At 38.1% G+C, this 16,597-nt stretch overlaps 1 protein-coding gene across 5 annotated transcripts in view; it reads right to left on the bottom strand.

Annotated features, from left to right (window-relative positions):
• The window catches only part of pex5lb (peroxisomal biogenesis factor 5-like b), a 58,285-nt gene that overhangs the window by 4,656 nt on the left and 37,032 nt on the right, over nucleotides 1-16,597 (bottom strand). For 3 of the 5 annotated variants that reach the window (XM_051876177.1, XM_051876156.1, XM_051876185.1), the window contains 5 exons: nucleotides 14,207-14,326; nucleotides 11,129-11,272; nucleotides 6,262-6,332; nucleotides 5,438-5,656; nucleotides 318-480 (listed from right to left, as the gene is read on the bottom strand). In XM_051876177.1, coding sequence (XP_051732137.1) covers nucleotides 318-480; nucleotides 5,438-5,656; nucleotides 6,262-6,332; nucleotides 11,129-11,272; nucleotides 14,207-14,326 — 717 coding nt within the window. The remainder of the gene's footprint in view (nucleotides 1-317; nucleotides 481-5,437; nucleotides 5,657-6,261; nucleotides 6,333-11,128; nucleotides 11,273-14,206; nucleotides 14,327-16,597) is intronic. The other 2 variants (XM_051876192.1, XM_051876167.1) reach the window with 1 other exon arrangement.

Raw genomic sequence — 16,597 nt, 5'->3', positions numbered from 1 at the left:
CTGACTGCCTTTGATTTGGAAATCATGAAAAAAACTGTACATTTTTAAGCAGGCAATAAGGAAGGGGGGATCTTGCACAACAATGGCATATCATAATAAATTCTTTTCAACATTGTTAAAAAAAAAAAAAAGAACCCTGCACCCAAATCAATGCATATAGTTTGTATGCATGAACTACTAAATTAATACGCATTACAGATTGCTATATTAATTTTTTTAACAAGCTTAAAAACACCCACAGTGCTGTCAGGACAGCTCTGAGAAACTAAATGATATGTAGCATTAAAAATAGCGATCAATAGGACTTTCTGGCTTACCTCAGGTCGAACAGACAGTGCGGCGTTGAAGGCGTCCACAGCTTTGTCAAACTCTGAACTGAGGTTGAAGAGCACACCCAAGCCTGTCTGGAGGTCAGGGTCCACCCCTTCAGTGTTCTGCACTGCTTCCTGATACAGCTCCAACACCTCCACTAGCTGAGAGCTACACACAACACATCATGAACTAGAGCAGGGCGATATGACAACATACACTGTATTGCCAAAAGTATTGGGACACCCCTCCAAATCATTGAATTCAGGTGTTTCAATCACTTCCATGGCCACAAGTGTATAAAATCAAGAACCTAGGCATGCAGACTGCTTCTACAAACATTTGTGAAAGAATGGGTTGCTCTCAGGAGCTCAGTGAATTCAAGCGTGGTACCGTGATAGGTTGCCACCTGTGCAATAAGTCCATTCGTGAAATTTCCTCACTACTAAATATTCCACGGTCAACTGTTAATGGTATCATAACAAAGTGGAAGCAATTGGGAACAACAGCAACTCAGCGGTAGCGAAGTGGTAGGCCACGTAAAATCACAGAGCGGGGTCAGCGCATGCTGAGACGCACAGTGGGCAGAAGTCGCCAACTTTCTGCAGAGTCAATAGATACAGACCTCCAAACCTTTTGTGGCCTTCAAATTAGCTCAAGAACAGTGCGTAGAGAGCTTCATGGAATGGGTTTCCATGGCCGAGCAGCTGCATCCAAGCCTTACATTATCAAGTGCAATGCAAAGCGTCGGATGCAGTGGTGTAAAGCATGCCGCCACTGGACTTTAGAGCAGTGGAGACGTGTTCTCTGGAGTGACGAATCACGCTTCTCTGTCTGGCAATCCAATGGATGAGTCTGGGTTTGGCGGTTGCCAGGAGAACGGTACTTGCCTGACTGCATTGTGCCAAGTGTAAAGTTTGGTGGAGGGGGGATTATGGTGTGGGGTTGTTTTTCAGGGCTTGGGCTTGGCCCCTTAGTTCCAGTGAAAGGAACTCTTAGGGGCCGTTCACATATCACATCTTTTCCGCACGCAAGTCAGTTATTTCAAATGTAGCCGTGCGGCAGGCGTGCTCACAATGAAAGCGACGCGGTCGCGACGCGCATGCGGTGCGTTTTCCAGGCGCGTCGAGTTGAAAAATTCTCAACTTTTCAGAATGCCGCAAGCGCACCGCAGGTCATGTGACAAGGACCAATCGATCAGCTTCGGCCTTTCCATAACAAAACATCGAAATCTCAGCCGAACAGCTGATCATAGCTGTACAGGGTGGTTTTTATATCTCATCTCCATAAATATATCTAGTAGTAAAGCTGATGCAAGGGCTAGAACTCAATTTATTCTTTGCTGAAACTTCCTACTCCTCGTGGAGAGCTCAGTTCATGGTTGCATAGCAATGACAGATGCAATGGGAGCGCAAGCGCTTTGGAAAGTAGGAGAAAGCGGTGCAGCCGCACTTTCCACGCATTTTAGACGCGATATGTGAACAGCCTCTTAATGCTTCAGCCTACCAAGACATTTTGGACAATTTCATGCTCCCAACTTTGTGGGAACAGTTTGGGGATGGCCCCTTCCTGTTCCAACATGACTGTGCACCAGTGCACAAAGCAAGGTCCATAAAGACATAGATGAGCGAGTTTGGTGTGGAGGAACTTGACTGGCCTGCACAGAGTCCTGACCTCAACCCGATAGAACACCTTTGGGATGAATTAGAGTGGAGACTGCGAGCCAGGCCTTCTCGTCCAACATCACTGCCTGACCTCACAAATGCGCTTCTAGAAGAATGGTCAAAAATTCCCATAAACACACTCCTACACCTTGTGGAAAGACTTCCCAGAAGAATTGAAGCTGTAATAGCTGCAAAGGGTGTTAAACCCTACGGATTAAGAATGGGATGTCATTAAAGTTTTTCTGTATATTTTCAAATATACTATTAAATATTAATCATTCATATATAGGGAATTCATATATTTGTACATCTTACAAATTCAAGCTGATAACCAGTTCAATCTTTTTCTACCTTGTTTGGACTTAAAGATGAAAATCCTGTCATCATTTACTCATGCTCATGTCGTTCCAAACCCATAAGACTTTTGTTCATCTTCGAAACACAAAAGTCAGCCAGGATAAGCCAGGATTAGGCCTTAGTTCGATTAGGACATTTAAGTAGCTTTTATAAATGTTCACTAGAAAAAATCATTACTGGTGTGCATCTTGAGACAATGCCAACACCAAAACAATGCCACTGATATATATTTTAAGGTATGTCAGTGCAAGTTACTTTCAGTTAGAACAGCTCAAACATGCAATTATTCTAGGATTAGCTTAATCCTTGTCTGTGAAACCGGGGGTATATCCTAGTTCCCCTCACTCTACAACAAATCCATTAAATGTATCGGTATTCAGAACAGAACAAGAATGAAAAATAAGTAGCTATTCAATTATATATTAAATTATAAAATAAAATACAAATAAGGCTATAGTGGCATTCAATATAAACAACATACAAATGTCAAAATGAATTTATTTAAAGTGAAGCTGAAACGGCGTTAGGCTCATGTAGACTACCTCGCTCATTCGGCACAAATCCAAATGTTTTAATATTCAATATTGGAGACGTGTATTCAATCATACATTTTGTTGCTAAACTATATTTTTTTATGAAAACAAGGCTTTGTAATTCACTTGTGTTCCAATATCCACGTAAACAGCATCCTTCACATGCGCAAAAATATGTTTGGTTGGGTGCTGGGCAGTAGCCTAATGATAACCATTTTCATAGTCTTCCCAATATTATGAAAAAAAACATTGTATTTGAAGGATAGAATTTGAAGGAAGATGCACGTTTTATTTTTAAAATGTTTTGCCAGTGACGCACTGAGTCAGACAGTTATTTACGCTGCATCTGTTTCCATTAAAAATATATAAACATCCTAAAATATATGTTTACTTTAAATTGCATAAATATGATTTGTTTAAAGCAAATAAAATACTATTTGGCTAGTGGAAAAGACTGAGAATAACTCTTCTTTGAAAATTTTCTCTGAAATATATTTTATACAATTTTGATTTATTTATTCTAAAACAAGGCAAAGATACTGAATGCTTTTTAGCAATGTAATGTGACAGCACATAGTCCATTTCTCATATTTTCCAAATGTCCAAATGTTAACAAAGACCGTTAAACATGGTATCACATGGATGGGAATATGAATGGAAATTATATGCGGATAACATCATGCTTAATAAAACTATCTGTTGTAAGCTCCATATATGGTTTAATCACAGCACTGGAATGGAGAAGCGCTAAATTGCAATCTCCTCCTCATGGGAAAGGGATAAATGTACCCTTTCAACAAACAATCCTTGTTCTGAGTCTCAGTCCTGTAAGGTTCGGAGTTCAACAGGTTCTGAGTCTCCCATCTGGAGAGAGTGTAACAGAAATGCCGTTGTGAGCCTCTGGCCCATTACTGGGAAGGCAACCACAGATACACCCAAGTTCTGAGTCTTGGGCCTGCAAAGGTGAGACATTAGCATACATGTTTTGAGTATCTGGCCTGTGAAGGAAGAGACAACGACAGATTCCATATTCTGAGTCTACAGCTTGTGAGGCAGGCACAGATATGACCACTTTCTGAGCCTCCAGTCTGTGAGGAAAGAGACATTAACAACTACGTTCAGAGTCTTCATCTAGCGAGACAATAACAGATGCAGCATGCCAGGAGTCTGCATGCCAGAGAGACAAAAGTGGTTTGACCAACTTCTGAGTGAATCTGTTGCCCAGAGAGGCAGAAAACAAACAGACATTTGGAACAAGGTTAAGCTCAAGAGATCAAACCTTCACTTCAAGGTACCTTCGTCTGTGTGTTCCAGATTGTTAAGGACCTTCTGCGCCTACTTCAGGGCCTCATCGGCATGTTCCAGATTTTAGGACCCATTTTGTTGCTCCAGGAGATCAGCATCCGACAGAGCTTTGTGTTCAAAGCTGTTGCCTTGGATTCACTGGGATTCCATAGGATTGCTCACTCGACGACATGGAACATAAATATCACTTTACCAAACCTCTTTCCAGAGACCTTGTATATTATCCAACTTTGGCAGATTGATACACGCTCCGAACCACTGATTCGAAACAAAAGATTCATAAAGCTTCGAAGCTTCATGAAGCAGTGTTTTGAAATCGCCCATCGCTAGATATTGTTGAATAAAGTCATTATTTTGTTTTTTTTGGCGCACAAAAAGCATTCTCATCGCTTCATAACATTAAGGTTGAACCACTGTAGTCACATGAACTGTTTTAAATATGTCTTTAGTAGCTTTCTGGGCATCTGAAAGTGTTTATTATCTTGCTGGCAACGGAGGCCTCACTGAGACATAGGATTTTATCAAAAATATCTTAATTTGTGTTCCGAAGGTCTTACGGGTGTGGAACGACATGAGAGTGAGTAATTAATGACATAATTTTCATTTTTGGGTGAACTAACCCTTTAAGTGAACTTAAACCCTTATGTTTATGTATAATGTATAATGTATATCAATATATTGAATTCATGCATTAGATCTAAAAGCAGACAAAAAACCTGCTACTGTCTGGGTCATTATTGTTAATCAAACAAAAAAAAAAAGAAAAAGAGAAAATCAAATCATGACTGAATGACTTTCATAGCTTTAATAAGGATCCATATTTAATTTAGTGAAGATTATACAGTGATTTATTTTAAATTTTTGGTTAATTTATTCAAGTCAAGTCAAGTCACCTTTATTTATATAGCGCTTTTTACAATGCAGATTGTGTCAAAGCAGCTTTATAGTAATAGCTGGTATATAATTTTGGCTCTTAAATTCAGCTCTATAAATTCAGCTCTTAAAAAAATAGTGTCAATGCAGATCAAAGCACTGTTGAATATCAAATGTCAAGTGATTTATTCTATCTATCTATCTATCTATCTATCTATCTATCTATCTATCTATCTATCTATCTATCTATCTATCTATCTATCTATCGTTCATGAAATAAAATTACACAATCTATGCCACACCACTCCCATCTCACAAAACAGACCTCATACATACAGTATGCTTTATATATGCAGCATGTGGACATTGATTCATGTGAGCGAATGTGGATCATACCATCCAAGAGTGGGGATGGGGGAGATGGAGGACCCTCTGCGGCTGGGCAGTGGGGAGCCATCCAGAGGGCTGCGGTTCTGGAGCAGATGTCTGTATCTGGGGTTGTATCTGATCCAGCGGTGAAGAGCCTCACATGCCTCCGGCTGCTGCCCTGTGTTAGTCAGGCTCACCGCCAGAGCCATGAGGGCCTTCAGATTGTTTGGGTGCAGCTCCAAACATCTATTTGAACAAAGACAGATAGACCAAACATGGCAAAATAAGTGAGGGGTTGAGTTGGTCCAACATGTTTTTTTTTTGTTTTGTTTTTCTGATTTTTCCAATAAATGGTGCACAAGGGGAGTGTTCTGAAAAACTGCTTGAAAGCAATAATTATTTTTGCAAATACCATTTGTTACCACTAATTGTGCAAAAGCCCATAAAGCTTTAATGCAGTTTCCTCATGCATAATTTAATATGTTTGTGAATTTCAGACTTTTGGCGCCGATTGAGATTTTTAAGGCCTTAATTTTAAACTGAACAATTTAAGAGATTTTTAAAACTGGCAGAAAACCTGAAACTACAAATGTGACTATTTGTACAGCCTTTCACCTAATAGATATTTCAATGATTAGATAATCAATCTAGCCAAGAAATCCTGATCAATGCTCTTGTTATAAGATTCTGGTTTGTTGGAGTGTCTACTAAGTGTGTAATCCCCAATGAAAGGACCTTAAAATGCTGTATTTACAACATCATTCACCCTCAGAGAACAGAGCATTAATGCTCCTCTGTCATATATCAGACTCAAGCATAAATCGCAAAAACCCTCATTATTGTCTACTCACCTCTGAAGACAAACAATGGCTGCCTGCTCATTCTCATTTTCTGCTTGTGTGGTGCCCAAAACCTGCCAAGCCTTTGTAGAGGGAAAAAAGCACTATAGTTTGATACAAAACCTCCAAAATTATTAGAGCAAAGCAGAAATAAAAAGTTTTGAACATAAATAGCTTGAAGGGCACTGTAAAAACAGCGTTCAATTATTGGGGCTGCCAGTTTTCTAAAACATATTGTTGTTCCCTTCCTTTATGTGCTTGGCCTTTGCATTTAATGGCATGTCACTCTGGGGTGATGGCATTGGATTTTAATGTGGTTTTGTTTCGAATTAAACAGGATCATATTCATAAGCCATCCCAGAGGTTTACGCCATCTGTCTGGCATCACTGTGGCTCATAAAGCATGGGAAATTTCATTAAATGTTCGATGGTGCTGACTGGGCAATAATAAGAGGAAGGCAGGAAGGAAATGGAACTGCACTGTCTGTCACTAATCTGTTTCATCGTTTGTGAGGTGATAAAACATTCTGAGTAAACTGAGTTGAACACAGTTACATTCCAAATCCAAATAAGATCAGCTGATAAGTAGCTGATAAGTGGCTGATTTAGAAATATAGAATGTTCTTAAACAATCAGCCCCCCCAATTTTCTACACAGCACCATTCAAAAGTTTGGGGTCAGTAATTTTTTAATGTTATTGAAATAAGTCTCTTATTGTCAGGATTTGCTGATGGAACCAAAAAGCAGAACAGCCAAGGAAGCTCAAAAAGGTCTTGCGTGCCACAAAGAACACAAGAACACCTGACCAATGAACACAAAGACCAGGCCCTTGACAAAAAGACATGAGACAAGAGTGCATGGTGAGTGAACGAACACTCAACCTGTGCGCTCACAACAAAAGAAAAAAAAAAATAGAGTGTGAATATCCGAACCCTGACACTACCCTCCCTTCAAAAGGGATGCCCCCTGGCGTCTCCAGTGAGGAACACCAAACACAAGACTGATAAATCAACACAAAAAAGACATACACCAAAACAACACAAGACAGATACACACACAGACACAACAACAGAAGACAGACTGGGGTCAGACAGAGACAGGAAGTGGAGGGAGGTAGGGAAACCAGGCTGGCGTTTGGGGCACAATCCAGGAAAGCTCTGGATGGTCCAGAACCCAGATGGATGACCAGGAAGGGAAGGGAGGGTAGAGCCAGGGAGGATCTGGAGGCTTGGGAACCCCAGCGGAAGGCCAGGGCAGAGCTGGGGGGATGGACCAAGGGGGCTCCCGCTGAACAGGAACCCTGGCGGATGGCCAGGGCGGTGCCGGGGGGACGGACCAGGTAGGCTCCAGCTTAACAGAAACCCTGGCGGAAGGTGCTGGAGAGAGGCAGGACCCTGATACCAGTGACTGTGGAGCTGAAGCAGATTCTGGACGATCCTCAACTGGAGTGGGCTCTGGAGTGGCCTCTGTGGCCGGGGCGGATTCCGGAGCTAGAGCAAACTCTGGGATAGCCACCATGGCCGGGACCACCGGACAAATTTTACCCACATCTCCTTCTCCTCTTCAGAGAGTGAGACAATGTGGTGGGGTTAGGCAATAGCTGGGAGGTGAGATTGAAAAGGAGAGGGGCCCACTCCTCCTACAGAAGATCCATCTCCCTTAAATGGCAAACATGGTCAACCACTTTTTCAAGTCCATGATTTCAAATTGCCCAACTCCTCCCCGGGACCGGGACCGTCGAGTCAGACAAGTAAAAAGTTAATTAATGCAACCTCACCAAAAACCAAGCCCCTGGGCAAATTCATGGAGATCTAGTGCATATAATCCAAAGGTGCAATGATTCTGGCGGCAACTTAACATCCTGCTAGCCTGGGATGTGTTATGGGATGACAGAAAACACAAGGAGAATAAATAAGGAAGAAAATGAGATGGGTAATGATGGAGGAAAGGTGGGTAAAAGAAACCAATAAATAAAGAGCAGAAGGGCATGGTAAGAGAGCACACAGAGAGTGAACGAACACACATGTGCTCACAACAATTTTCTACACAGCACCATTCAAAAGTTTGGGGTCAGTAATTTTTTAATGTTATTGAAATAAGTCTCTTATTGTCAGGATTTGCTGATGGAACCAAAAAGGAGAAAGGTGGGTAAAAGAAACCAATAAATAAAGAGCAGAAGGGCATGGTAAGAGAGCACACAGAGAGTGAACGAACACACATGTGCTCACAACAAAAGACAAAACATAGAGCATGAATGTCCAAACCCCGACACTGAACCAAAACTAAACTAGATTAGAACACCATGCTCCGCACATGAAACAAAGCACACAGATGAGAGAGCACATGACTCGAGTACACTTGAAGCCGCACACTAACCCAAAGACAAGACAATACATGAGTGTCAGGGCTCTGTTAAAAAAAAAAAAAAAAAAAAAAACAGAACCCTGTCACCTATGCTAACTAAAGCTGTATTTATTTGATCAAAAATAGAGTAAAAACTACAAAATTGTGAAATTATACAATTTAAAAGAACTGTTTTCTATTTTAATTTATGTAATTTATTTCTATGATGAGAAAGCTGAATTTACAGCAGTCATTACTCCAGTCTTCATTGTCACATGATCCTTCAGAATCATTGATTTGCTTCTCAATCAACAATTAGTTCAAGTGTTTGGGGTCAGTTAGATTTATGTTTTATATATATATATATATATATATATATATATAGTACTGTGCAAAAGTCTTTGGCACGTTAGTATTTTCACCCCCCAAAAAAAGGGTTTTAAGCCAGTTATTTATATCTTTTGCCGTAGTGTGTCAGTAGGAATTATCAGTTTACATTTCAAAACATTAATTTTGCTATTAATTGTAACAATCTAGTGATATTTTTGTATGCACAAGCAGTCTGGCAACAGCCGGTGCTCCACACAGAGATCTGATCTCACCATCATTGAATCTATCTGGGAATACATGAAGAAACAGAAAAAACTAAGACAGACTAAATCCAGAAGAACTGTGGCTGTGTCTCCAAGACATTTTAAGAAACCTGCCTCCAAAGCTACCTAAAACGATGTGCAAGTGTACCTGGACAAAAGCTGTTTTAAACGCAAAGGGTGATCACACCAAATATTGATTTGATTTAGTTAATAGAAGTTAATTGATAAATAAAATCCATTTATGACATTATTTTTGAAAGCATCCTCTCTTTACAGCATTTTTACGCAAGTGCCTAAAACTTCTCACAGTACTGTAGCTTTGCAGGTCGGATTCTTCAAGCATCTTAGAGATGTTACCACAGTTCTTCTGGATTTAGTTTGTCTCAGTTTCATCTGTTTCTTCATGTAATCACAGACAGATTCGATGATGGTGAGATCAGATCTCCGTGTGGATCACCGGCTGTTGTCAGACTTCTTGTGCATACAAAAATATCACTCGATTATTACAATTAATTGGAAAATGAATGTTTGAAAATGTAAACTGATATTTTCTACTGACACACTACAGCAAGAGATAAAAATAACTGAAAATACTAATGTGCCTAAGACTTTTGCACAGTAGTGTATTTACATATATATATATATATATATATATGTATTAATTCCCACAATAATATTTAAAATATCAGTAAGCTTAATATATATAAAATCATCATTTATTGGGTACTTTCAATTGGGAGGTGGGTGTCCTGAACCCTTTGAACTTGTAAAAATTATATATACATACATATATATATATATATATATATATATATATATATATATATGTTTTTTTTTTGTTGTTGTTGTTTTTTTTTTTTAAGTGGTTAAAAATATATTTATTTTATATTTTATTTTTAAATCATGGAACGTAAAAAAAAAAAAAAAAAAAAAAATTAATGTCAATACCGAAACAGTACATGTTTTAGTCCATTGGCTGAGACTGATTTAAACCACACCCCTACATTTTTGATCAGAAATATTCCTGTGTCCCTCCCTCTCATTGTCTCTCTTTTATAGTAGATAGGTATTAGGTACCATCATTTTGAGTTAAATGTGTTCAAAAATCTGAAAATCTATGTGTAACTTTAAGGAATGTCACTACCAAACACATTTTTTTCTGCAATTAAGTAAACCTTTTTGGGTGTTATTCCATAAAATGTATTTTTTATGTGTGTACAACTGTTCTAGGACTGTGAACTGAACTGTGCTAGGTAAACTGATTGTTATCTTTGAGTCACGCTCAAAATGATCTAAAATTGTCTAAAAAGTTTTGGTTGTGACATCATTGTTTTTTTGAGTGTTTTTCAATATATATATATTTTTTTCTGTGTACAACTGTTCAGAACTGTGCTATCTAACCATGTGCTGATTAGCATCTTTGAGCTAGCCTCAAAAGTATCTAAAATTGTCATGACCGAAACATGTCATTATTGTTTTGGTAGTGACAAAGGGAACACATAATAATTTATTTGGGGGTAATAAACTAAATTTTAGTACATTATGCAAATTATTAGTATTTTAATATGTTTTAATAGCGTTTTAGTATGTGAGTTAAAATTCTGTAATGTGATGTGGTAGCTATCAACACATTACTGTCACTACCAAAAATGTGCAGTCACAACCGAAACATGGGATGTTTGTCAAAAATAAAGTATATTGAATTATCAATTAAGATGTTATTATAGTGTTTAGTTCAATGTATATTCAAACTAATGAATCTTGAAAATGAATGAATTTGAAATCAGTATGATGAACTTTTAGACAGTGTGATGCCTTTTATGCCCATGTCATCTAAGTAGGCCACTTACTAGGTTTTGGAACACAGATAATGTGTAAGACGGCTAAAATACACACAAATGCTCAATAAATGGGCTGGCCAGATTACATATGGGGTTCATTACCTCTGAGTCCTGAGGGTCTTGTAAGATGGCTGCCTCCAGCAGTAGTACGGCACTGTTCAGATCCCCGTCCCTGCACTTCTGCAGCCCCTGTTCAAAAGCATTGGTGCAGTCTTTGTAAGGGTTATTGGCATGGAAGTAGTAACCCTGTAAGCAACAGAACCAAAGAACAAGCTTAAAGAAAACAATCAAAACCACTAGTAAATATCATGATGATTTTAATAGAATACTTGAGCGGAGGACAGAGTAAGCCTCTCATAGATGTAGAGAGGTAGACGGTGGAGTGTTGATAATTGGATCACGCTGAGGTCTTTAATATTGCAGTGAAAAGTGCAGTCGAACTAATCAGCGGCGTGGGGAGAAGAAAAGGGCACAGGAACTCACACTTCAAATGATCTACTGCAAAGCCATATGCCAAACATTCACAACATCCACTGACCCTTCACAATAAACTTGAAAGCAAATTAAAGACAGTTATTTATTACATACTTTTTCTTAAGATTGTTTAAACTAAAAACTTAAAAAGAATTTTAATTACTGAAAATAATATTCTTAAAAATCATGACCACATAAATAACCACTTAAAGTGGTCTTAAATCCCAAAAGGTAATATTTTCAATGAATTTATTGTGTTGTTTCAAATATTAACCATGACAGAAGGAGCGTAAATTATTGCAACAGGTTAGGGCTAGACAGGCTCTTTAAAAACAACTATTTAAAGGTGCGGTATGTAACATTGACAGCTAGCGATTGAAATGGGTACTGCAGTCCAAATTCAAAATATTGGAGAGAGTTGTTTCCCCGTCCCCTACTCCACTTTCACCCAGGTTGCCAGATTGAGGACACGCAACAGGAACGAGCGACAAGCCTTACATTGTAAGTTGATGAGTTGATTTATCCGTGTTTAACATGTCTCTGGACAGATGGATGCCAAGGCTTTTTAGGTCGGGTAGAATCTGCGGTCTCTGACCCAGTTCGTTTGCTTGCTTTCATGGCTGCAATAAGCTGTGTCTTATTGTATGAATATGGGTAGTATGAATGAAATTCAGACGTACAACATCCGCCATGTTCTTACTGTAACATGACCTACCAGTGTCAGTTGCATCACTGCCATTCATAAATCCTCTCCCGTGGCATCATGGGATAGTAACATGACCATTAAATGCACACTTCAGAATCTTGCCAGAAGTAGTTGTTCACCCGGGTACTTTTCACCTGCTGTTTTTCAAATACTGTGTATTTGGATATACTACTCTGTTGGCGTTCTGTATTCCCTACTACATAGGATTTATTCGATTTCGGATGCAGATTTTGAGTTGATCAGCAAATCCTTCAGCAAGACCCATACAATTAGATAACACTACTGAACCTTGTCATTTTTTTTTTTTTTTAAGAACAAAAAAGTCAATCTTGAGAAAATATCTGAGAACTTCTTAGAATTTATCTTAAAACATTTCTTTACTTCTTTCTTAAGACTTGATAGGGTGTAGGGTGTGCTTTTTTTGACGTAAGTAACAACTGAATATCTATCAATGGCATAGAAATGCCCTAGCAACTAGAAACTATGAATAATCAAGCTGTATCTCTAAATGGGCTACAGCATAGGCAGCAACTGAACACAAATTTATTTATAAAGCACTTTCAAAACAATATTAAAAGTGCTGTACATAAATATAACTCTAGCAGCCTATAACTCTAACAGTACTTACAAGCATAAAATAACAACATAAAAAACATCAAACAGTCATATAATTCATCATGCTACAAATCACTAACATTGATCAGACCCAGCCAAAAGCCAAGGACAATAAGACAGCACAGTAGTTTTTGGCTATATCAGAACATTCTCTGCCTGTTTGGAAGCACACAATGTTGGAACATAAGAGAGAATTTTAGATGAAAGAGAGCATTATCTGACATCTGGATTCTATAACCTTTGAAGTGATAATCTACCCCTGTATCAGTTCTGTTGTCATAGAGAATGCAATACACTGGGCAGTCATTTTGAAACTCATGCAGTTATGCATAACAACACCTTTGATTGGTTAATCAACAGAATGGCTTCCACTAATTAATGTTATGTAAACTGCATCCATTCACTGACACTTTGTCCTAACCAGGTGCGATGCAACAAATGCTTTTCCATGCTCCAGTTTTTGTCCAATCAGCCATGAACAGGACATTTTGTCAGTCGCTAGGTAGGTTTCGCCACCCAGTGTTAAATCTCTTTGGTCCAAAATTCCACTCCATGTCAATATCTAGTTCAGTCATGAAACTCTAGCAATCTGCTAGCTATCACATTATTTCATCATCTACATGACACAGGCTAATTGGCCTCTGCAGATTCTGCAGCCAATGAGCTTGCTTGCTCTACATTTAAATGGTCTGGTTCAGTGTTTTCTGTAGAGAGCTATCAGAGTTCCTTTAGAAACCCTCCATCTCCCTCAGCTCCACCTGCCTAGGACTTCTACGAGATTTATGTATGTCTATTTATGCAGCAGCAGATCTTACATGCTCACAGCAGTGACTATTAAACTATTGAACTATTAAATGAGTTACAGTGTACAATTAAAATTACAATTAAAGTGTTCTTTATTGGCTGCAACATAATGTGGTTATCAACCTTTTTGCCTTGAAGACCCAATATAGGTATAAGATATTTTTGGTAATTCTGGTGTAATTATGACAAAGTTTTCAAACTAGTTTTATTAACAGAAACTGTGAGTATTCATATACTAATTAACCACAATTCATTTTGGGATTCTAGAAGTTCCTAGAACTGTATGTTCTTCAATAAAAACGAAGTTATTGAGGGAGATGGGGGGTATGACTTTAGTTTATCTTGATTTTGTGTTTTTTTTTTTTTTTTTTTTACATTTAGATTAAAGTCAGATTATTTTAATATATTGCTAATGATTTTAAATCTGAATCTGAATATATTAAATATTAATATTTTAATAATCATTTAAATACTTTTAAGTCATCCTAAGGTCCTTTGGAAGTTTGCTGCGGCCCTCTAGGGAGCCCTGGCTCTGCGGTGGAGAACCACTGATGTAGAGCATTCTGATTGGTTGAGAATACCTTTTCAGTGGATGAAAAGTTGGGTGGAACCAGGCCTTCACTGTCAGAGTCCTCCAACCAGTTCCTCCGTGCCAACTCCTCCCACTCGGCCTGCATTTTATCCCAGAACTCAGTGTCTGACTGTGAAAGACAGTTAAACAGCCCTTTAGGACAAGCCAATATTGGAATATCATACAAAACAAGACCCTGTGTAGCATTACAGAGAGACGTTATTTGGCATCTATGAAATACTTTTTAAGAGTTATTTTTCCCAGCAGGGAATATTGAGGATAGACTTCATAGCATTTGAATTCCTCTCTGTTTTTAATTGGTCCACAAAGGGCTAGCCAGGCACACAATCATGCTCTAACTTTATGAGGACATGTTGTTTTTGGCTACAAAAGCTGCACTGTGATTTTAAGCAGCAAGGTCAAAAGGTCAACATGCCATATTCATCTTTATGGATTCACCAGAATATCATCTGCCAAAAGTACATTTGTGATTGGATTACAAGCAGACCTCTTAGCTTTCATACAGTATCTAATTCTTATCAATCTGCGAGGTCAGCAGAAGCGGTGCACAATGTATGTATATTTATACACTGACCTTTATGTGTCAGATCAGTTATGATCAGTTAAAAACAGATTCCATCTGCAGTCCATTATTGACTGCAGACCCCTAGAGTAAAGTATTACAATAAATGATATGTCTATATATCATGGCTGGGCAGGCAGGGAAGAGGAGATAAATATCTATTTGCAGCTCTTTACTTTTATTAACAACAATTAACTAGGACAAGAACACATCAGGGGAAGGATAAACATTACAGCTTTACACACAATAAAGAAAATACCAAATAAAGGACTAATCAAAATGAGGGCTTATAAATACACAGGCTAATGAGAAATAAACAAAACACAAGTGAAAACGATAAGTAACCAAAGCAACTAACTAGAAATGAGAACAAAGGAAACAGGAACTAAGTTTAAATGACATCATTTTCAACTAAAAACAAAAAAAAACATTTTATGCATTTTGGCCATTCATTTACACGACAAAGACGTTTTGGGAACCTGAAAATGCAAACTGTGCAAGTGCAAGTTTTTAAAAATGGTACTGTTATTGTCTCCCTGTAAATGACAAAAACACAAATTTGTAAAAACTGTGATGTCATGCGCATGTGTATTATATGTTTAGTTTATAAGGCATGCGTGGGAACTTAACAACTATAACAACAATGGCGGACTACAGGACATTGTTTTTGCTGCTTTTTATTAACGCTTCTCCAGCAAAGTGTAGATTTACTGCACCACTACTATGACCAGCAGAGACGCATTATTTACATACGCCAAATTCTAACATTGCCAACTAATTCTAATTTTTACCTCGCCAACTACTGGCCAGACATGCATAATACAGTGTTTTTAGTTGTTTTTGTGGATCCATGAGAACAGGGATTGACAATGTTGTCATCTGTACGCAAAACTTTTCAAAAACACAAAGGAAAAACTTTTAAGTTTTTAAGTATATTCTTGTTGTGTAAACATACCCTATAACACACAGGAAGACAAGAACATACACTAAAAGTCCAAGAAAGAAACCAAATGTGACATTGAAATATTGCAATTTTAAATAACTGTTTTCTATTTTAAAATATTTAAATAAGTAATTTATTCCTGTGATGGCAAAGCTAAATTTTTAGCAGCCATTACTCCAGTCTTACTCCAGTTATACGAGGGTGCTAGAGGGCACCCTCAAACGAAAAGGAGAGCACCCTTGAAACTGTAATGATAGCATATTGGCAAAACAGATTTTGCAAATGATCCAGGGCGTATTTGTGCTTGCACTCTGGAGAATGTCAAAATTTCTATTTATGATGTGTTTTTGCAGAGTAGTCAGGAACTCACCACGCCTTCAAACAAGTTCAAATAAGGTGCGTAGACAAAAAAAAAAAAACAAATAGTGAAACACTTCAAGAGAGTCCGCACACTCTACCAAAGAAGTAGTCATCAATTGAAGTGTTTCACAATATGTTTTTGGCACATTGCGTCAAAGTAGCCAATCACAGATATGTCCGTTGATCTCTTGAACGCAATGGCCAATCAGATGTGTTTATGTAAGTCAGAATCCACTCCTTGCTCAAAACCCCAGAGTTTTTTTCAGTGCTAAGCTCTGCATGCTTGTGAATCCTCTCATTATAACAATGTGTAGACATTATGTAAATAAGAAATTCATTGTGCAGTGTAGACAACTTCATTGATTATAACACAACTTTGTGAGATCGGGATGAACTGAGATGAGTGACAGCTTTTTGGTCATTATAACGCATTCTTTGTGTGTTTTCTAGACTATATACAATAGTGATTGGATTCTGGAACCGGGCCTTTCTTATTATTATCAACATTAAATAGT

Source organism: Ctenopharyngodon idella, chromosome 2 (genome assembly GCF_019924925.1).
Source record: "Ctenopharyngodon idella isolate HZGC_01 chromosome 2, HZGC01, whole genome shotgun sequence".
NCBI classification, from domain to species: Eukaryota; Metazoa; Chordata; class Actinopteri; order Cypriniformes; family Xenocyprididae; genus Ctenopharyngodon; species Ctenopharyngodon idella.
The sequence above is the reverse complement of the archived record's forward strand: the minus strand, read 5'-3'. Positions and strand labels throughout refer to the sequence as shown.